Below are 22,838 nucleotides of genomic sequence, written 5' to 3'. Positions count from 1 at the left end.
GGTTTCTTGAAATCCCTATCTCAAATTTCCAGATTACTTTGAAAGAAGTTATTCCTCTAGCATAAAGCACTATTTGACTTGTCCCTTCCATGACCACTGTTAGGATGACAAAGGGAAAAGGGCTATTTGTTGAACCTGATACTCTCAGTCACAGCTGATAGTAGAGGTTTGTTCCAATGTGCTTGCTTTCATAATACATTCAATACTAACATTATGTTATCTTCAACTCATTTAAAAATCTTCAGAGTTTTCAAAAGATGTTCTCATAGATGATTTTGTGTGAGTGCCACAATGATCCTATTATTAGTTAGTGTGGTATTATATCTACATTGTATAAGTTAGAACAATGAGACACAAGTAGCAAATCTGGCATCAGCAACAGGACTCACTAACCTTTAACCCTGTGGTATTTCCACTATACCAAACAGTCGTCTGAATGAATGTCCCTGGAGAATGCCCCTTTTCGTTACTCTGTAAGCAGAGTGGACTTTCAGGTGTCCATTCAAAACCCTGTGCTTTATAATGCACTTGGTAATATATAGATAAAACATGACTCATGGTGTTTTAACCTTTCTATATGGCAAATTATCAATAATTTGGTAGCGTTTAAATTGTGCTATCTGCTCCATGAATATGTTTTATACAAATGCTTATCTATACCAATATCTGTTCTAAAGAATAGTAGATAAGGAAGGATTTAATTAGGCTTTAGAAATACTAGACAGCACAGGAAATCATAGTCATTGGCATATGCTAAGGGGAGAATTAAAATGAGGGAAAATTGTGAGATTTTGTTTTCTGTTTATTTTTATTTAAATTATACAATGTCTTTTACTGGTTTGAAGAAAAGAGGTGGAATTTCTCAGACCGGTGCTAGGATATCACAATCTAGATCACTGGTTGTCAAATTTTTGTGACCCACAACACAGAGACACTGAAACAAGAGCTTCAGAAAACAATTCTTGCTTCTTACTTTGTGTGCAGTGCATTTGATTTTCTTTTTTGTTCCATTCCATTCCATTCTATAAACATTTTGAAATGCTGACCTAAATCTACTAATGTAAATGCATGTAAAGATCCATGAACTGAATTTTGAAAAATGAATCTAGATTCATTATGTATTTATACAGTACTGAATATAAAAAAGATCAAGTCATTTCCATGGTATAATAATTGGAACTTTTCACTAATTTTTCACTTAGCTATTTTAATAATCTAAGCAGAACATCATTATTATTTCACAAAGTGACTGTCAATAGAGAATGCTATTCTTTGGGAATATACAGGCAAAGGGGCAGACCAGGTTATCATACAAACATGGAATTAAATGGAGCTTTGAAGCATACAATAATAGCACTGGCCTCTTTTCATGTAGACAACACCAAAACAACTAATACGTTAATTCCTTTTAGGACTTTGTTTACAATTATAAATTTATAGATAAACACTTAAAAATTCCAACTTCCAACTAAACAGGAAAAATGAGTTTTCATAAAACTATTCAGTGTAGCGCTCAGTATTTTTTCATGATTACTGTGAAAAAAATCACAGAAATGTTATCACTACCTTAATGCTATCTCGCTGCAGCCTTACAAGTCTGGAAGAATTTCAGGATGCTACTATTAAGCTCTTTAGTTGTGTACTGTTTATACAGTGAGAATTTCTGACCTAATTCAAAAATTTTACAAAGTTCTTTTCTTTTGTGAAATGTGTAGCCATAATTTGAGGAAAACAATCATTGCTTCAAAATACAGAAGAAAGAAGAAAAAAATGTAGCAGAATGCCTGATTGCCTGATTTGTCTAATTCTTCAGCCTTTTGTCATGTGACTTTGTAGTTCCCCTCAATAAGAAGGTTACCATATTTCTCCTCCCCTTTTCTTTTGGTGGTGGTACACGACTCGCTTTGAAGCGGTCATGTACCACCACCAAAGGGGGAAGTGACATTATGCTAATTTCAGGTTTGTGCTCTTGTAATTCTGTCATCACTGTGAGAAGGACATGTCAGGACACACAGACCAACACTGTCCAGCTTAGGTGTTCTGGCCAAGAATAGCTTAGAGCAGAGCCCATAAATGACCTATATGTACATGAGCAAGCCTAGTCAATACCAGCAGAAGACAACCAGATCAGCTGAACTAAACAGACCTGCTGATCCATGAACTGCAAGGAGAACAGAGACAGAAGCAAATTATATTAATGCAATGAACATAAAAATAAGTGGAGCTTTGAGTTATATATATGAATGTTTACCTCTTTATATCAATAATAGCAAGCAATATTAATTCATTTTGGTAGTGCAATTGTTTGGATTTATGGGTTTTCAGATAAAAACTTAGAACTGCAAGTCTTAAAAATTTTAACGACAAAAACATATATTTAAGACATAAATTTTGGATAACTTGTTACACAGTATTACTTAATTTACATAAAGTTGTTTTCTCTGCCGCTAAAGTTGTAAAATACCTTATTCTACCTAATACATAGCTATATGAATTGAAGCAAGAAAAAATAATGATCATGTTTCCTTATCAGTAGAAATTGTTATACGATTTAAAAATTTTTCTATCTATAGTAAATTTTTTAAAATACTCTTTAAAATGTGAGTAAATTTCAAGATTTTTTTTACCCTGTTTAGGTCTGCCTATTTCCATGGAGCAAACATATTCTATGATTCTTAAACAATTTGCTATTTTATTGTAAAAGTAAAAGTGGAGTTCAAAGCAGAAATGTCATTCACAACTCCACAGCAACGTTTGTTTGTTTCTTTTTTACTTCCAGCAAAGATATAAAATAAAAGTCACGCCTTTTTAAAGTAAGTGAACTTTTGGTGCTAAATAATGTTAAATTTATGAAGGAAGACATTTTTGATTGACATTATTTATGAATGAATTATTGGAGTAACATCAATTTTACTGTAAAGCAGCAACTTTGAGCTAAGTAGATTTAACTATAATAAAATATATTAGCTAAAGACACTTAACATAAGTTTTTAAGTTGATGTTATTTAGTCTGCTTGAAATGAGGACAAATTAATATTTCATTGATTCACACTTACAGAATCATTTCACTTTGCCGAGACAAAAATATAAAACAAAGAAAAAATACTCATAATTTGATTTCCAATTTCAAAAATATAGTTATTGGTTTGCTGTTTCCATTTTCTATTAAAATTAAGACATATTAATGCTTCTGGGTAGGAAATATAAAGATAAATGGCTAGTAGAGTTGGCCGTCCATATCTGTGGATTCCTGACCCATGGATTCAACCAACGACAGATCCAAAACACTTTTTAAAAGAGACTAGTCTTGTGGTTGTGCTGTGCTGAACATGTACTGACATTTTTCTCGTCATTATTCCGTAAACAGTACAGTGTAACAATTATTTACATAGTGCTTACATTATATGAGTTGTTATAAGTAATCTAGGTGTAATTTAAAGTGTACGGGAGGATATACATATGTTGTATGCAAGTACTATGCCATTTTATATCAAAGACTTGAGCATTCTGTGTATTTTGGCATCCACAGGAGGTTTTGGAGCCAATATTCCATGGATACTAAAGGACAACTGTGTACATCAAATCACTTATCTTTTAAGTACTGAGAAATGAGAATAATAATTGCTCAAATAATACTAGCAAGCAGTAATAATGACCACAACAATAATAGTTTCACAACTAATGTTATCAAGTAACAGAAATGCCAAAAATAACAGCAAGTACTATTTTTCAAACCTTGATATGGGTGAGGCAATGTGCTAAATGGTTTGAGTTTCCTTTATAATAATACATTTAAGACAAAGTTGGGATAGGTCTCTGGTGAACCTTATTAGAACGTGTAGATTATGTGTCTGTATGCATTTACAGTTTACAATTAGTTAAGAGTTAAGAATAACAGTAAGAGAAATGGAAGGGGAGGAGCAAAATGAGAATAGAGAAGAAATGAAGCCACAGCCTTATATTAATGATTATAGCAAACTTTGAGTTAGCCTGGTATCTTCTAAGCCATTTTATTTTATTAAAATTAATGCCCTTGGGCCGGGCGCGGTGGCTCAAGCCTGTAATCCCAGCACTTTGGGAGGCCGAGACGGGCGGATCACGAGGTCAGGAGATCGAGACCATCCTGGCTAACACGGTGAAACCCCGTCTCTACTAAAAAAAAATACAAAAAACTAGCCGGGCGAGGTGGCGGGCACCTGTAGTCCCAGCTACTCGGGAGGCTGAGGCAGGAGAATGGCGTAAACCCAGGAGGCGGAGCTTGCAGTGAGCTGAGATCCGGCCACTGCACTCCAGCCTGGGCCACAGAGCGAGACTCCGTCTCAAAAAAAAAAACAAAAAACAAAAAACAAAAAACAAAACAAAACAAAAAAAAAAAAACAAAAAAAATTAATGCCCTTGGCCGGGTGCGGTGGCTCACGCCTGTAATTCCAGCACTTTGGCAGACCGAGGTGGGCGAATCACGATGTCAGGAGATTGAGACCATCCTGGCTAACAGGGTGAAACCCCGTCTCTACCAAAAATACAAAAAAGTAGCTGGGGGTGGTGGCGGGCGCCTGTGGTCCCAGCTACTTGAAAACGGAAGACGGAGCTTGCAGTGAGTTGAGATGGCGCCACGGCACTTCAGCCTGGGCGACAGAGCAAGATTCCATCTCAAAAATAAATAAATAAATAAATAAATAATGCTCTTACTCCTTATTAAAAAACGTACCTCATAAGATACAAATGAAGATATTGAAGCACAGAAAGGTTAAGTAACACAATTGAAGCACAAAAGGTTAGTTTGCCCGAGGTAGTTGGCTGGCATATGAACTTGATTGGTCCAGCTTCTAAACCCACAATTTTAACCTCAGACCACACCAATGGGAAGATAAGCAGTACCCAACGTAGGTAAATATCAGTACTGTTTGGTTCTTTCACTCCCTACTTTTCAAAGCACTATTAAATCATCTAATCCTTATATTTTAGAATGTCTGAGTTATGAAACATAGATCAGTGTCACAGCGGAAAGTAAAGTAAAACATTAAATTATTACTAAGATACCTTTAGAGGCAATTTGTTAAAAAGGAAGGAAAAGTTCTACCAGATGATAATCAATAAATTGAACAAATCAATAGCAAATTGAAATAAATGACAGAATCAAATGTTAGGATTTATCTGATCATAAAAGAAACCAGTACGTAAAGTTACCTATACAACCAGGTTTGACATGGGCAGTTGTAGCTAATTCCAGTTTTTCAGGCTTAGCCTTTTCCTGATTTTTTTATTTTCTTTGAACTAAATATAGTTGTTAAAAGTTGCATATGCCAGGATGGGGTTAGTAGACTCTCACTTGCCTTTGCCATATTCTCTTCTTGTATTATATTAGAAACACATGCAAAGCACAGAGTTCTTACTTTAACATGTAGTTAACTATGGAAGATTACCAATAATAACACATCTCTTTTTTTCCTTCTGTTCGATTTTTTTCAGTCTGAACTCCCACCTCTCTTTCCAGCTCAGCACTCAGGATAGCTGTTGATGTAAGGAAAGTACTGGAATACTTGTAGTCAAGAACATACCTCGTGCTGAGAGAGGGGCCATGGTGGTGCTGAAGGCTGCCAGATGCATGAAGCCACCAGAACGCATTAGTGGGATCAGTGGGAGGTAAAAGTTCTATTTTTGTGAATGTGAAATATGTGTGGGTAATAAAGAATAAGGAGCTGTACCATAGAGTTTAAAGGGAGTTTATAGAAAGAAGTTCAAATATTTTTTCTTCTGTAGTTTGCAGTATAATTCAATGACATAATTAACTACTATTTATGTAACTATTTGAAAATACTTTTTATGTTGCAATAGTACTTCTTTGCAGCAATCCGATTTTTAAAAGTCCGTGTTTAATTTAAAAAAAAAACTATTTTATTTCTCTTTTCAAAACATGTTGATAAAATCACTAAAGACTATGTGATATTACTTCTTGTGAAGACAACCACTACAAGTCTGCTAAACAAGTAAAAATGTTATAGCTAGTTTAACTAGAATGTGCCCTCAATGATTTATCATACAGAGCTCCAGAAGGGCACTTACATATCATTTTGTGAAGTATGAGTTTTCAGTTAAATCATATGACTTCTTCTAAATTAACTTTCATTCTTTTCAATTCTAAGGTTTTTTTCTGTATGTATGAAAAATGAAATGAGAAATTAGTATTGGGCCTTTACAATAAAAGTAGCACAAGAAGATAAAAATAATTTGAAAATAGCACATTCTGAAATTTAAAATATAAATTTTAAATTTCATAAAAATTTAATAATGGTTTGAAAATTTTTTCTCTAGTTCTTGGAGTCAAAGAAAGGCTACTGGAAGTTAATCTGACCTTTAGCATCATTGTACGTGTTATTATAAACTCAACTAAAACTCACTATTAAAGACAAAAGAAATCAAACTAAATGTCCTAAAAGGAACGGTTTTGTAATTAAAAGTGCGAGTTTTGGTAAAGCAGATAATCATAAGAACAACATTTTCACTAAATAAGTTATCAAGTGGAATTGGAATGTATTGAAATTAGGTGTAGTGCATAAATAATTCATGACTGATTTCAAACAATCTAATATATTTCTAATGCAAGATAAGGTGTGCTTTTAATAATTTTCAAATATTTGTATACATACACAGCTGGAGTTTTGAACTACAATGTTTTTGTAAGGAAGCTGATAGCTAATGTTGAATACATGTATATACATATATATATGTGTGTGTGTATGTGTGTTGAATATATATTTAGCCTAGCAGGATATGCTTTCTTTCCTGTGATCAATCAGATTTTAGAGGTATTTCATTTTTTAAAGAACTATTTTGTAAATCAACCTAAATGTCCTACAATGGTATTTATTTATTTTTCTTTCTTTAAAAGTGTGTATAAATTTAAAGATTGTAAGTAGAATTTTGTTACCTATATATATTGCTTATTTTTGAAGTCTGTGCTTTCAGCATCACTATTACTCAAATAATTTACATTGTATCCACTAAGTAATTTCTCATCATCCACCTTTCTCCCACCCCCTAACCCTTCTGAATCACCATTGTCTATCATTTCACATTCTATATTCATGTGTACACATTATGTAGCTCCCAGTTATTACTGAGAACATGAGGTATTCTTCTTACCATTTCTGAGTTGTTTTCTTTAATGATCTCCACTTCCATCCACATTGCTGCAAAAGGCATGATGTCATTCATTTCATGGTTAAGTGGTATTCTACTCTGTATTTATATCACATTTCTATATCTAATCATCCTTTGAGGAACACAGGTTTATTTCACATCTTTACTATTGTGAAGAGTGCTGCAATAAATGTGAATGCATGTATCTTTTTGATATAGTAATTTATTTTCTTCTGGGTAGATACCAATTAGTGGGATTGCTAAATGACATGGTAGTTCTATTTTTAGTTCTTTGAACATTTCCATAATATCTTTCATAGAGGTTGTACTAATTTACATTTCCAACAAGAGTATATAAGCACTCTCCTTTCCCCTCATCCTTGCCAAAATCTGTTATTTTCTGTCATATCTTATCATAATAATAGTCATTCTGAGAAGCTTATGCACGGCAAAATAAATAATCAACAGAATAAACAGAGAAGCTGCAGAATGGGAAAAATATTTACAAACCACGCATCAAACAGGGATTCATATCCAGAATTTACATGGAACCCAAACAACTCAACAACAGCAACAACGAAAACAACAAAGCATTAAAAAGTGGGAAAAAGACAGAAATAGAGATTTTCCAAAAGAAGATACACAAATGGTCAAGAAACATGTGAAAAAAAAAAGATGAACATCACTAATCACCAGAAAAATGCAAATCAAAATGACAATGAGATACTATCTTACTCTAATATTTGAGATGGAGTCTCAGTCTGTTGCCAGGCTGGAGTGTAGTGGTGCGGGCTCTGCTCACTGCAACCTCCGACTCCTTGGTTCAAGTGATGCTCCTGCCTCAGCCTTATAAACAGCTGGGATTACAGGCATACACCGTTTACGTCTTTTCTAATGCATTAAAAAAACTTGAAACAATCATTTGACGAATGGAGTACCAAAAATTTTTCATTTTCAAGGTTTACTGACTTATCATTGTTAACATCAAAATTTGCAAACAGAAAAAGCTTTGAAATTAAGTTGTATAAAGGCAAAGTAAGTACTGAGTAAATCAAATTATATGATTTCAAGATATGTACACAATTTAGTTTTTAATTATACAATTGCACTTTGGAATACCTTGAATTGTAGGAAGAAATTCAGAGTATTTTTATTTCATTGTATGCCTTTATATACCGTATTGGAGTTTTGTAACCCATCATTTTAATTTATATATTATTTTAGTTTTTAAAAAACTTTTATGGATACATAATGGTTGTACATATTTATGGGAAACAGGATATTTTGATACAAGCATACAATGTGTAATAATTAAGTTAGGGTATATTGTTGATGCATAGGAAATGACTTCGTGAATGCTCTTAGTGAAAATTTGGGAGTTTTTTTTATATTTAAGGGGGATATTTATTGTTTTCCCAAATATAGATATTTATGCACTCTGGCCTTATCTGCCATCACTCTCATAACAGAATTGTTTTCCATTAGAATTAACCTATCTCCATGTTCACATGCCATACTTAGTCAATTAAACTTGAGGTTAGACCTTATTCCAACCTTTTTGGTATAAGTTATAGAATTGGGAATATTAATATGTCGTGAAAAAGTAGAATCCCAATCTAGTGATTCAGAAGACTTGAATTCCCAGGTCTGAATCTGAAAAACAACTAGACCTTGGATCTTAACAACTTTGAACATGTTTCCTGAGGAAATAAAACATTTAACATGCAGTTTACTGTCCACAATACAGCAATATTACTCTACTACTCCAGGAAACTTCTGACTAGCAAGATGAAAGTTGCAAATGACTTCACTATCTATTCAGGGACTTCTCAAAGATCCATTTAATGAATAACAAATTTGTCATCTTGTCAACGTGTAATTTCAATTAACTTTTTACTCCATGATTCTTTAAAATGTTTGTCTCAAAGCCCTCACTCTGATGTTTCCAACAATCCTAAACTATTCCATCATAATCCCTACCCAGTGCCAATAATGCCCTCTTCCATCCCCGCATTGAAAGACTGCAAAAGTCTCATGAATATACAACCTTTACCCTCTTATTTGAGAGAAGACTATGACTCTGTTAAAATTGTGTTCCTTCTGACCAGGTAAGCAAAAAACTGTAAGACAAATCACAGAAAGAACTAGGGAACAGAAAAAGAAGGAAGCAACAGGCTAGCAGAGATCGAATCCAAAGGGACTTGGTATGTTGTCAAAAGGTTAGATGGGAGTGTTTTTGGTTCCCCTCATCCCAGTGGCAGACTGCTGTTTCCAAACTATCAGAGAGCTCCTCTGCCCTCACAAGCCCAAGCACTTGGTTGAGTAATGATTTGGGTACTTCTTGAGGGTATTATGCTACACTACCAACTTGCATAGGGCCACTCACCCTTTCTCCAAACCTGAGCTATAGTAGCAAACTCCTATACTGGGTACCTACCAATTGTGAGACTGTGCCCTGCTGTACCTGCAGCCTTTGTGTCTCCACATCACTGAATGCCCCCACAGACATTCTCCAGCACCCATTCAGATTGTGGTAGTCACACAGAGCTGGCTGGACCCAGGGGAGCTGCAGGCATTCCAATGGTCTAGCCTTCAGGGACTGCTGCTGCAAAGGGAAGGGAAAGTACAGAACATCAAGGGATAAGAGCATCCCTTGAGACAGAGGAAACACAAGCATGTATTTTGCTGTACCTGAGAACTCCTAGCTTGTGGGCTGAGAAGGACTGCACCTCTTCCACTAGAGATGCAGACATTGTGCTTTGCTCCAGGCATCCTACATACTTAGACACACACATGGAGAGAGAAACTTCTCTTTCTTGCTCACTGCTACAGTGGTACTGTGTGGGTACTCTGATAGGAGATTGGCATAGGTGTACAAGTGGATGGCCATTCTAGGACTATTAGGGGTGGCAGTGTCCCCATTGGCAGTGTGTACAACAGGCCTGGGTTTGCATGCAATGCAGATCCTCTCCCTCCTCTACACAGAGTGGTAGCATTGCTGCAGTAGAGAGCAGGAAAGCCACAAATCTGTGTTTGGGGCTGAAGGAGAATGTTCCACTGAAGTGGACTCCTGCCTGCCCAGGTCATGGAGCTTGGCCAGCCGCCTCACCATCTGCAAAGCCCTCAGTGCATTTCATCATTACCTTCCCCACCACCCCCATCGGGATTGGTGCATTTTTTCACCATTGAAGGATATAAGGGTGAGACTGGTGGACCAGCTCCACCCAGCTTTGTCCCCTCCTCAGGGGCTGAGCATGGATCTGAGGCCACTGGGTATTCCACAGACCAACTCATTGTCTGAGGCCACAGAGAGCATCTTTTGTTAAATAAAAAGAAGCATATACCCATTGGTCTCTGCCACAACCAACTTTTACCCATAAGCATCTGGCCTAAAGGTTGAACTACATATCCAATGCAAAATTTGCCGACATGAGTGTACAGCACAGGGGAATAAGATAACTTCCTGGGACCTCCACTATCCTAGCACCACAGGAGGCAGTGAACCTGCTCACATGCCTAGTACATCTCTACTATAACCAGCATTTGAGAAAGCTACCACAAAAATCTATAACTGAGTAACTCCTACAGAGTTTTTTGGCACTAAAAGCACTCAGAACTAGAACCAAATGACCATATACAACTTGCGTTGTATTCACATCCTCAAGGGGAAAAGAAATCCCATCCAAATGAAAGTAAATTCAAGAAAAAAGAAAAGATATTTTATTCAGATTGGAAGAAACCAGAGAAAGAAATCTGGTAATATGAAAAAAACAGTGTTACAACATCCCCAAAGGATCCTCCAGCAAGGATCCTAACCAAAATGAAATCTTTGACAATCCTGATAAAGGATTGAAATCATTGATTTTAAAGACGCTCAATGAGCTCCAATAGAAAGGTGAAAAACAACACCAATAAATCATAAGGATAACTTGGGATATGAATGAAAGAGTTCCTGAAGAGATAAATATTAATTTTAAAAATCCATAACTTCTGTTAATAAAATATTCATTGAGGGAGTTACAAAATATGGTTGAAGACTTTAACATTAAATTGTCCAAGAAGAAGAAAGAATTTCAGACCTTAAAGGCAGGTCATTTTTATTAACCCAGTCAGCCAAAAATAAAGTAAAGGGGATTGTAAAAAATAAAGTTTTTGAGAAATATGGGATTATGTAAAATTTTTAATCCTATAAATTATAGGTATTTCTGAAGGACAATAGGAAAAAATAAAAGTATGTAAAATTTATTTCAAGAAATAATTAAATAAAACTTCCCTAGTCTTGTTAGAGATTTAGACCTCTAGATATAGAAGGTCAAAGAACTTCAAGAAGCTACATTGCAAGATGAATTTCACCAACTCATATAGTCATTAGAGTATCGATATGGTTTGACTGTGTCGCCATGCAAATCTCATCTTGAATTCCCATGTATTGTGGGAGGGACTCAGTGGGAGTATCCTGCTAAACTAAGCTTCATAAATGAAGGAGAAATAAGACTAGCAAACACTAAGGAAATTTGTCACCTCCATACAAGACTGATGAGAAATGCTAAAAAATGTTGTAAACATGGAAACAAAGGGTCAATACTCACCATCATTAAAACATACAAAATTAGAAAACTCACAGTCTTATAAAACAATTACATAATTAAGACTGTAAAGCAACAAGGACAGAATTAACATTACAACAGGAGTAAAACATCAATATTAACATTGAATATAAATGGACTAAATGATCCACTTAAAATATATACATTGGCAAAATATATTTAAAAAACAGAATCTAATTATATGCTAGTAAAGACAGTTATAGACTCAAGGTAAAGGGTTTGAAAAAGATATTTCATATAAATAAAAATCAAAAGTGAGAAACAGTAGCTGTAGTTTTATATGTTAAAACAAACTTTAAATAAATAACAGTAAAAAAGACAAAGACAGTCATTGTATAATAATAAAGGTGTCAATTCAACTCCTGGAAATATACAACCCTCAATATTGAACCAGGAAGAAATAGAAATTCTGAACTGATTACTAGTAAGTGGTAAGATTGAATCAGAAATTTTAAAATTCCGTAACAAAAAAAGCACAGGACCAGATGGATTCACAGCTGAATTTTACCAGACATACAAAGAACTAGTACCAATCCTACTGAAACTGTTACAAAAAATCAAGGAAGACAGAATTCTCCCTAACTCATTCTACAATGTCAATATCACCCTGATACTAAAGTCAGGCAAGACTCAACACAAAAAGAAAACTACAGGATGATATCCCTAATGAACATAGATGCAAAATCCTCAAAAAAATACTAGCAAACCAAATTCAACAGCACATCAAAAGATGATATATCACAATCAAGTGGGTTTTACTCCAGTGATGCAGGGCTTTTTCAACATAGACAAATCAATAAATATGATTCACCACCTAAGTGGAATTAAATGCAAAAACCATATGATCATCTCAATAGATGCAAAAAAATAGCCTGGTAAAATTCAGCATCTCAATATAATAAAACTTTCAACAAACGAGGCAATGGAAGAACATACCTCAAAATAATAAAAAGCCATATGCAACAAACCCACAGCCAAAAGTATACTGGATGGGGAAAAATTGAAAGTATTCCCCCTAAAAACTGGAGCAAGACAAGTATGCCCACTTTCATGACTCCTATTCTACAAAGTACTGGATGACGTAGCCGGAGCGATCAGGCAAGAAAAAAATAAAAGACACCCAAATTTGAAAAAAGAAATTAAAATTATCTCTATAATCTAAATATAATATTTTATGATCTGATTGATACCTTAAAAACCCTACAAATCCTTTTAAGATACTTCTAGATGACTTGATAAATGACTTTAGGGAAGTTCCAGGATGCAAAGCAACATGCAAATGTCACTAACATTTCTAAACATCAATAGTGATCAAACTGAGAACCACTCTAAGTTAAAATAGCTACAAAAAATATCCAGGAATACATTTCACCAAGGAAGTGGAATATCTCTATAAGGATTACTACAAAACACAAATGAAAGTAATTGTAGGAGACACAAACAAATGTAAAACTATCCCATGCTCATGGAATTCAAAAATCAATATAATTACAATGGCCATACTGCCCAAATAAATCTACAGCTTCAATACAATTTCTATCAAATTCCCAATGTGTTTTTTCATAGAATTAGAGAAAAACAATTCTAAAATTCGTATGGAACCAAAAAGAGCCCAAATAGCCAGAGGAATCCTCAGCAAAAAGATGAAAGCTGGAGACATCACATTGCCTGACTTCAAAGTACCTCACAAAGTACCTCACAAAGCTATTGTGAAATAGATTTCTGTTCCAGAATATAGGATCCAGAAATAAAGCCAGTTTCCTACAACCAACTCATCTTTGCAAAGTCAACAAAAACATATACTGGGGAAAAGATCCCTTATTCAATTAATGGTGCTGAGAAAATTGGATAGCCATATACAGAAGAATGAACTGGACCCTTATCTTTCACCATATACTGAAATTAACTCAAGATGGATTCAAGACTTACATATAAGACCCGAACCTATAAATTCCTAGAAGTAAACCAAGAAAAAAATGTTTGTAGACATTGACCCAGGGAAACAATTGATGGCTAAGAACTCAAAAGGAAATTTTTTAAAAACCCCAAAATCATCAATGGTACTTAAACTAAAAAGCTTTGCACAGCAAATAAATAAGTAAGTAAATAAATAAATAGTGCAAACTGATAACTTACAGAATGGGAGAAAATATTTGCAAACTATGCATCTAACTATGAACTAATATCCAAAATCTATAGACACTCAAACAACTCAATAAGAAAAAAAATTGAATAAACTCATTAAAAAGTGGGCAAAAAGCCTGGCCAACATGATGAAACACTATCTCTGCTAAAAATTAAAAAAAAAAAAAAAAGATGAGCATGGTGGCACATGCCTGTGCTCCCAGATACTCAGGATGCTGAGGCAGGAGGATGGCTAGAACCTAGGAGACAGAGGTTGCAGTGAGCTGAGTTTGCAGCACTGCACTCCAGCCTGGGTGACAGAACAGACCCTGTCTCAAAAAAAAAAAAAAAAAAAAAAAAAAGAAGAGAGAGAAAAAAAAAAAAGGAGGAAAAAGATGAAGACATAAGCAGATAAGCAGACAACATTTAAAAATGCCCAATATCACTAATTATCACAGAAATGAAAAGTAAAACCACAATGAAATGCCATCTTATACCATTCAGAATGGTTATTAAAATGTCAAAAAACCCCAACAGATGTTGGTGAGAATGTCGAGAAAAAGGAATACTTATACACTGTTGGTGTGAATGTAAATTAATACAACCTCTATGAAGAATAGTATGGATATTTCTCAAAGAACTAAAGATAGAACTACCATTTGACTTAGCAATCCCACTATTGTGTATCTACCCAAAGCGAAAGAAATTGTCACATCAAAAAGACACCCACCCTGATATGTTTATTGTAGCACTATTCACAATAGCAAAGTCATGGAATTAACCTAAATGTCCATAAATCAAGGATTGAATAAAGAAAATATTTATGCTATGGAATGTTACTCAGCCAGGAGAAGAATGACTCTTTTTTTTTTTTTTTTTTTGCAAAAACCTGGATTGAAGTAGAGCACATTATCGTAAACTAAATAACTGAGAAGCAGAAAGTTCACTGCCACATGTTTTCACTTATACATGGGAACTAAATAATGTGTAAACATAGACATACAGAGTGGTATAATAGACATGATTGGCTCCAAATGTGTGAGGGTAAGAATAGGTGAGTGATGAGAAATTGCTTATTGGGTACACTGTTCACTGTTTAGGTGATGGAGATACTAAAACCATACTTTATCACTGTGCAATATATGTAATAAAACTGCAATTGTACTACCTAAAACTACAGAAATGAAAATTAAAAAGATTAATAAAATAAAAAATATTAATTTTCTGGGGGCATATAGTGAAAACATTTCATTTTGAGTGAATTTAAAAGGATTGAAGAGATATTTGAAACAGTGACGACAGACAAGTTTTTCTGGTGAAGAAAACAACAATAGAGTATTAAAATAATAGAAGACTTTATTATTTTAAGATTAGACTAATGACAATATACTTGTAGACTGATAGGAAAGATCCAATGAAAATGAGAAATCATGATAGAAAGGATAAATGGTGAACTAATGAAATAATGTCCTTGAGTAAGAGAGAAGGGAGAAATCTATTAATGAAATGATGACATAGTTATTGATAGCAGCACAGACGGTTCTTCTAGAGTACTAGAAAGGAAGACAGTATATGTGGAGGCAGTAGATAATAAAGATGATGTGAGCTTGTGTATGATCTTTTTAATGTCTTCCATTTCCTGGGTGAAGCAAGAAACAAGGTTGAAAGGGAAGATGAGAATGAAATACTTAACATCTGAAGAGATGAAAAAAAAAAAAAAAAAAAAAAACCATCTAGGAGAAAGGTGTAGTAAATAACCCCAAAAATGTAGGTATTGGTCGTGAATGTAAGGTATAATTAGTCTGATAATTTTTACCTGCTACTTTCAGCTGCATTAAAGCAAATGAAAATTAAGGAGATATAATCAAAGTTAGCATTTTGTCAAAAGTTTATAATTAAAGAGAGAACAAATATAGAATTTATATTTATTAGGGGTGATTACAATTATTGTACTTCCCATCAAAGGTGGGACAAGAAGACCTGGGGGAGATGAGAGATAGTGAAAAGTTTCCAACATCAACTCGTGGGTCTTAGTAGATCAAAATATTGGAGATGAGATGCTAGAATGAATGAGATTTATTGCTTTCTGCTTTGCTTTGTGCCCTTTAGTAAATAAAAATTTCTTTTCTCAGCATATTTTTCTGGTCCCTTTCACTAGTAAAACACCTGGACAACTATTACTTAATGTATTCACATTTCTATTAGGCATAAGAAAATCTTCCTGCAATGTAGATTGGAAATTCTTGCTATTTTGGAAAAAGGAGGTGTTGGTCAAAGAATGAGATGTTCAAAACTGAAAATGCTGAGGTGTGGTAGGTAGAGCAATGGTCCCCAAGGTTGTCCACATCCTAATTTCTAGAACCTGTGCATATGTTACCTTACAAATCAAAGGGTAATCAAAGTTACAGTGGGATTAAATGATAATCAGCTGAATTTATAATAGGAAGATTATCCTGGGTTATCTGGGCAACCCTGATGTAATCACATAGGTCCTTGTAAGTGAAAGAGGGAGACAGAAAAGAGGGTCACAGTGACTTGAAGGGAGAAACATCTGACCTGTTCCTACTGGCTTTGAAGATTCATGAGGAAGGCCATAAGTTAAGGGAAGCAGGTGACATCTAGCAATTTGAAAGTGCAACAGATTCTTCCTTAGAGCTTCCAAAAGAAATGCAACCCTACTGGCACCTGGATTTATGCTCCGTGAATTCCACTTTTATCTATCAGAATTGTAAGGCCATACATATGAATCGTTTAAGCCTCTCAGTTTGTGATAATTTGTTGCAGCAGCAATAGGAAACTAATACAGGAGGAATTGCAAGGATTTGTGAGGATAAGGTTCAGGGTGCAAACATGGAAGTGAGAGGCTCAAACATGGGCAAAGGAAAAGTTCTTTGAGGAAAGGAATAGAAAAACCATCAGGCCAGGAGTGGGAGGATATTCATATTTATGTTGAAAGGTGATATAATTTGGCTGTGTCCCCACCCAAATCTCATCTTGAATTGTAGTTCCCGTAAACTGCATGTGTGGTGAGAGGGATCCAGTGGGAGGTAATTGAATCATGGGAGTGTTTTCCTCTACGCTATTCTGGTGATAGTAAGTTCTCATGAGATCTGATGGTTTTTTTAAGGGGCTTCTGCCTTGATTCATCTCACATCCTTCTTCCTGCCATCATGTGAAGAAGGACATGTTTGCTTCCCTTTCTGCCAGAATTGCAAGTTTCCTGAGGCCCCCCCAAGCCATGATGAACTGTGAGTCAATTAAACCTCTTTTATTTATAAATTACCCAGTCTCTGGTATGTCTTTATTAGTAGCATGAGAATAAACGAATAAAAAAGCACAGGATGGGTAGAGTTAGAGTGACTTTTAAGAAGCCCTCTGATATAGACCTATCCCTTTGTTCATCTGCCTCCTTGTCTCTTTGTGTGAAGAAATGAGATAACTCTCGCCAACATCCCAGCTACTGATCTCCCTAGGCCATTCTTATAGTATTGCTGATAGCTTAGATTTTTTTCATTCCTTCACCAATAGAAATTTCAAGGAAATCACCAATACACCAGAAATGTGAATGAATGTGAAACATTTTAAGTGGCATGTATTATGCTATCTTTTCTATTCCTTTATCTTTTTACTAACAGGTGTTGGTTTTAGGGACTAAATAGCTTAGTTCTACCATCTGTTTGTGAATAAAGCCATACTCTTATTTAGTTTTGTTGTTGTTGTCTTGAGACATGGTCTGTTGCTGCCCATACTGAAGTGCAGTGGTGCAATCATGGCTCACACAGCCTCAACCTGCTGGGCTCGAGTGATCTTACTCTCTTAGATTCTGCAGTAGCTGGAACTCTAGGTGCAAGCCACAATGCATGGCTATTTTTTTTTTTTTAATTTTTGTTTATAAACACAGGGTTTGGCTACATTGAACAAGCTGGCCTTGAACTCCTGGGCTCAAGAACTCCTGAACTCGAACTACATTGCACAAGCTGGCCTCGAACTCCTTAAACTCCTCAGCCTTGGCCTCCCAAAGTGCTGGAATTATAAACTTGAACCACTGTGCCCGGCCCTACTCAATATTTATGCCTCATTTTACAGTTTATAAAGAGGGACAGAAAAACTATTAAAATAAATATATAGTTATAGAATAATGAAATCCCTCTGGCAGCTTATGATTGTGTAGATCATCCTTGCAACACGAAGTTCATAGACAGGATTCCAGAAAAGGCATCTGATAAACCACAGTTATAATGCTCCTTCCACCTCCACATTTCTGAAAGGAAGCTTGTACCGACTGAAGGGAAAATAAGTTTTAATATTTTTATATGTCTAGAATTAATGAAGACAGTTTGGTATAAGCTCTCCATGTATTTGAGGATTTTTCAAGAATACTGCAAGCATGTTATGTAAAGAACACTTTCAGGTGATTGATAGTTGAATATATTTTTATTGTTGCAAGATTGTTCAAACGTACTGTATGTTATGGTTAAAAATTCAAAATATGGTTATAGGTTTCAATATAATAACAAGCAATTTAATAACATCTCTGTTTTCAAAGCTAACTAGCATTAATAATGAAATTGTCCATTATTTCCGAATTGCTTTGTGCTTTACTTTGTGCATTTTAGTAAATTAAAATTTCTTTTCTCACCTTGAGAATTTTTCTGGCCCCTTTCACTATTAAAATACTTGGACAACTATTACTGTAATTTATTTGCATTTCTATTATGCATAAGAAAGTCATCCTGCCATGTACATAGGAAATTCCTGCTATTTGTAGCTTTTTATTTTTTTTAATATATTTTAAACTGACAAAAAGTATATAAATTTATTGTATACAACATGCTGTTTTGAAATGTGTACGCATTGTGAAATGGCTAAATTGAGCTAATTAACATATGTATTGCCTCACAGACATTTCTGGGGTGAAAAAAATGCTTCAAATCTGCTCTATTATAAATTTTCAAGAATACAATACATTACATTGTTATTAACTATAATTACTATGCTGCATAATAGATCTCTTGAACTTATTCCTTTACTCTAATTGAAATTGTGTATTCTTCCATCAATATCTCCCCAGATCCCACCCCTCAGTCCCTGGTAACCACCTTTCTACTCTCTACTTCTATGAGATCAACATTTTTACAATTCACCTATGAGTGAGATTATGTGGTATTTGTTTTTCAGTACTTTGGCTTATTTTGTCAGAAGACGATATCTAGTATTACACAGCTAACATTTCAATTAATTTATTTAAAGATAAAGTTCTTTAGATCATACACCAAAATTTTGAAAGAGTTTCAAATGGTGCCAAAGTAGCATTGAAGGTTGAACCTAAATTCTCTAAATTTGATTTTTAAATGTTCAAGTTCATTAAGAGAAAATCCTCTCTTAATAAAATATGAGTATTCAGCATTTTGACCGAAGGAAGCCTGGTGCATTATCACTTAAAGGATACCCATTCATTGATGTGAAAAAACAGCTAATATTCTCAGTAAAGGGAATGAAATGAGACACCTACGATTAAAAAAATGGCTTTGTAAACTTTTTGATGCTTTTTAATTCATTTAAAAATTTTGCTGTGCAGAAGCTCTTTGCTTTAATTAGATCCCATTTGTCAATTTTGGCTTTTGTTACCATTGCTTTTGATGTTTTATCAAAAGCTCATGAGATTCATAAGAACTAAGGAAAGGTGATTTTGTTTATATTTCAGCTAGATCTTAAAGGGAGCAGCGTAACTTTTGGAACTTCATAAAGAGATATTCAATGTGAATGAACACCAAAACAAACAAACAAACAAACAAACAAAAAGGTGCCAGACCTAACGGTTTACTTCCTTCTGCTAAATCTTCTCTACTAAAATATTAATGACTTTGTATTGCATAAAAGCAAAAAAGAAAAAAAGCAAAACACCCAATAAATTTCTCAGTTATCAATCAATTTTGAAGTAACATCTGCATTTAATTATGTTATGTGCATATAAAAGACAATAATAAGTGCTGGAAACTTAATCCTGCTACCATTTCAAAAGAAAACTGTCAGGTCTAAAGTCAAGGTTTCAACAAGAAGAATTTCCCTAAATGTTGCTGTCTGAAGAATACAATACCTGAGAGAAAGACATTTCTGGTAAATAATTTATATGCTCATAAATATTTTAAAAAATCAATGTTAAAATTCAAATTACAAAGAAAATCTGTTATTTAGATTAACAGAGAAGAGAATCAATCATTGAAAAGTTCATATTAGTCATTGTAATAACGACATAGAAACAAATAAGATAATGACAACAAAGCGACTTGTGTTAAAGAGGATGACTTGAAGGAATAGCGATTATTAAATATCTGATTACATATTTTGTCAGTTAAAATATATGTCTTTTTTATATGTGTTTGTTATAAGAAGCAGGTCAGGGTAGTAGTAGCCAGCGCGAGTGAGGAGCCGGGACAGGGCGCAGTAGGTGAGGAAGGTCAGGTCCAGGAACTCTAGCTCCTTGCCACTCAAGAAATGTCCTCCTTTTCAGAATGTGCTTTGCGCATGTCTCGTCTCAGTGCTCGTCTAATTGGTCAAGTCCCCAGGCCTACTGATTCCAAAGCTATGAAAGTAGCGAAACTTTTAGAGAACCGCCCTTGGCCAAGAAGGAGACTTATGACTGGTATCCAGATCACAATACTTACACGGTACTCACAGGAACACTCCGATTTCTTGGTCTCTACAGAGATGAGCATCAAGATTTTAAAGATGAGCAAAAACGACTAAAGAAGCTTCATGGAAAGGGGAAACCAAAGAAGGGAGAAGGGAAAAGAACAGCAAAAAAGATAGTGTTGGTCCCTCAAGAGGGAGAATTTCTTCCTCAGTGGCAGAGAGAAGAAAGTGCATTTATTGCTTTTCCACATATTGGAGGAATGTCATAATGAAATGAAGGTTATTTGGAGGAATACAATCATCTCCTGGTTGAAATCTATTCCAGTTAAATTGCGACTGGTTTGTTGAACACATTCTAACCGTGCAAAACTCTTTTGGCCTTAGTTGTGTAATGTGAAGTTTACCTAATTCTCTAATGAAATGAATACATAAGCTGTTGTTTAATGATTTGTTTGGGGTGGGGTAGGATGGTGGAGGAATGGAGTGGGGGAACCTCATTAAGTGAGCGTCCTATAGTGTCCTCATTTCTCGCTTCTTGCTTACTCAGTCACTCAACCCTAAACTTCTTTCATCTCGGGTCCTTCAGCCACTGTCTCCATCACCAAGCTCACAATTTTTCTGTGTCTCTTCACCTACTCCTTTGAGAAATCTGTTAAGATGAATTTGCAGGGTAAATATCTTTTAAAATACTTCCCTTACCTAGAAAGGAAATATTGAATACCTGCTCTATACAAGATACTGGGGCCCTGGTAATACAAGTGATTAGCAAGAGAAATACTCCCTACCTCATGTAAGTTTCAGTCTTGTGGGAAGGACTAACATTACATAATTACATACAACTGTATTACACGCTACAAAGGAAAAAAGCCAGACTTCTATAGGAGTGTGGATGATTGGGGCCGGGTGCAGTGGCTCACACCTGTAATCCCAGCACTTTGGAAGACCTAGGCTGGTGGATCACGAGGTCAGCAGATCGAGACCATCCTGGCTAACACGGTAAAACCCCGTCTCTACTAAAAAAACAAAAAAAAAAAAAAAAAAAAAAATTAGCCAGCCAGAGTGGTGGGCGCCTATACTCCCAGATACTCCAGAGGCTGAGGCAGGAGAGTGTGGTGAACTCGGGAGGCAGAGCTTGCAGTGAGCGGAGATTGGACACAGCGAGACTCCGACTCAAAAAAAAAAAAAAAAAAAAAAAAAAAAAGTGTGGATGGTTGGATGCAAAGAGACACAGCCAGAAGCGCAAACCACATTAGGGAATTTAAAGAAAGCCTCCCTAAAGAAATGATATGTAGGGGCCGGACACGGTGGCTCATGTCTGTAATCCCAGCACTTTGGGAGGCCGAGGCGGGCAGATCACCTGAGGTCAGGAATTCAAGTACAGCCTGACCAACAGGGAGAAACCCTGTTTCTACTAAAAATACAAAAAATTAGCCGGGCATGGTGGTGCATGCCTGTAATCCCAGCTATTCGGAAGGCTGAGGCAGGAGAAACGCTTGAACTCGGGAGGTAGAGGTTGTGGTGAGCTGAGATGGCGATAAATAAGAGGTAGCCAGAAGAAAAATGGTGAGAAAGGTGTTTGAGGCAAGAGAGTACCATTTGAAAAGCCCTAAGATATGAAGAATTTGTATGTTCAAAGAACACTGACTTGTTCATGGTTGGCCATAAGAAAATAGACGCCAGATCATGAAGGGCTTTGCAAATTCTGTGAAAAAGCTTGAACATAACCAGAGGTTATTTCTGTGAGAGATGACTGTTGTATAGATCTGAGTAGCTAGCTGCTGGTTTTATTGTATTCTAGCAATGAGTTTTCAAAGAAATTGTGAGGGCTTCTCTGATTTTTTTCCCAAGAGTTGTTCTGAATCTTTAGCATGTCCAGTAAATTGTTTTTAAGTATATGTGCTGCCGAAGTAAGCACAATTTTTAATACTTTTTATTACTGTGGCAAAAACATAGAATTAATTATCTTAACTGTTTTTAAATGTGCAATACAATAGTGTCAACTGTATGCATGTTATTGCATTAAAGTACTTTTAACCCCTGTTTCTACCTCTCAGGTAAAGAGAACACAGTGCATAGGCAAGAGTATGTATACCAGTACTCCAGCCACAGTTTTCTTTCTCTGTAACACTGAATGATTCCTGAACTAGAAAGAATCCCAGTACATATGTTTAAACAAATGATCCTTTTAAAGAAACCTAATCCAGATGGTATGGCTAAGGCCTATTTTATAGCCTGTTTAAAAAAAAAAATACTGAACTAAAATTGGGTGGTTTGTATGTGATAGAAATGAATTTCAGCAGAAGGCTGAGAATTCATTCATTAGGAACCCTTTAC

General features: G+C 35.2%; 1 protein-coding gene across 1 annotated transcript; it reads left to right on the top strand.

Moving 5' to 3' along the window:
* Window positions 1–14,444: 14,444 nt before the first annotated feature.
* LOC101013440 (28S ribosomal protein S33, mitochondrial-like) lies at window positions 14,445–21,493 on the top strand. Its single transcript, XM_021938746.2, is given in 2 exon segments — window positions 14,445–20,469; window positions 20,472–21,493. Coding segments are annotated over 2 exon segments (405 nt in total). The 5' UTR covers window positions 14,445–20,366; the 3' UTR covers window positions 20,774–21,493.
* The last annotated feature ends 1,345 nt before the right edge of the window (window positions 21,494–22,838 follow it).

This window comes from Papio anubis, chromosome 3 (genome assembly GCF_008728515.1).
Source record: "Papio anubis isolate 15944 chromosome 3, Panubis1.0, whole genome shotgun sequence".
Lineage (NCBI taxonomy): Eukaryota > Metazoa > Chordata > Mammalia > Primates > Cercopithecidae > Papio > Papio anubis.
This window is presented reverse-complemented; position numbering and strand designations above follow the sequence as displayed.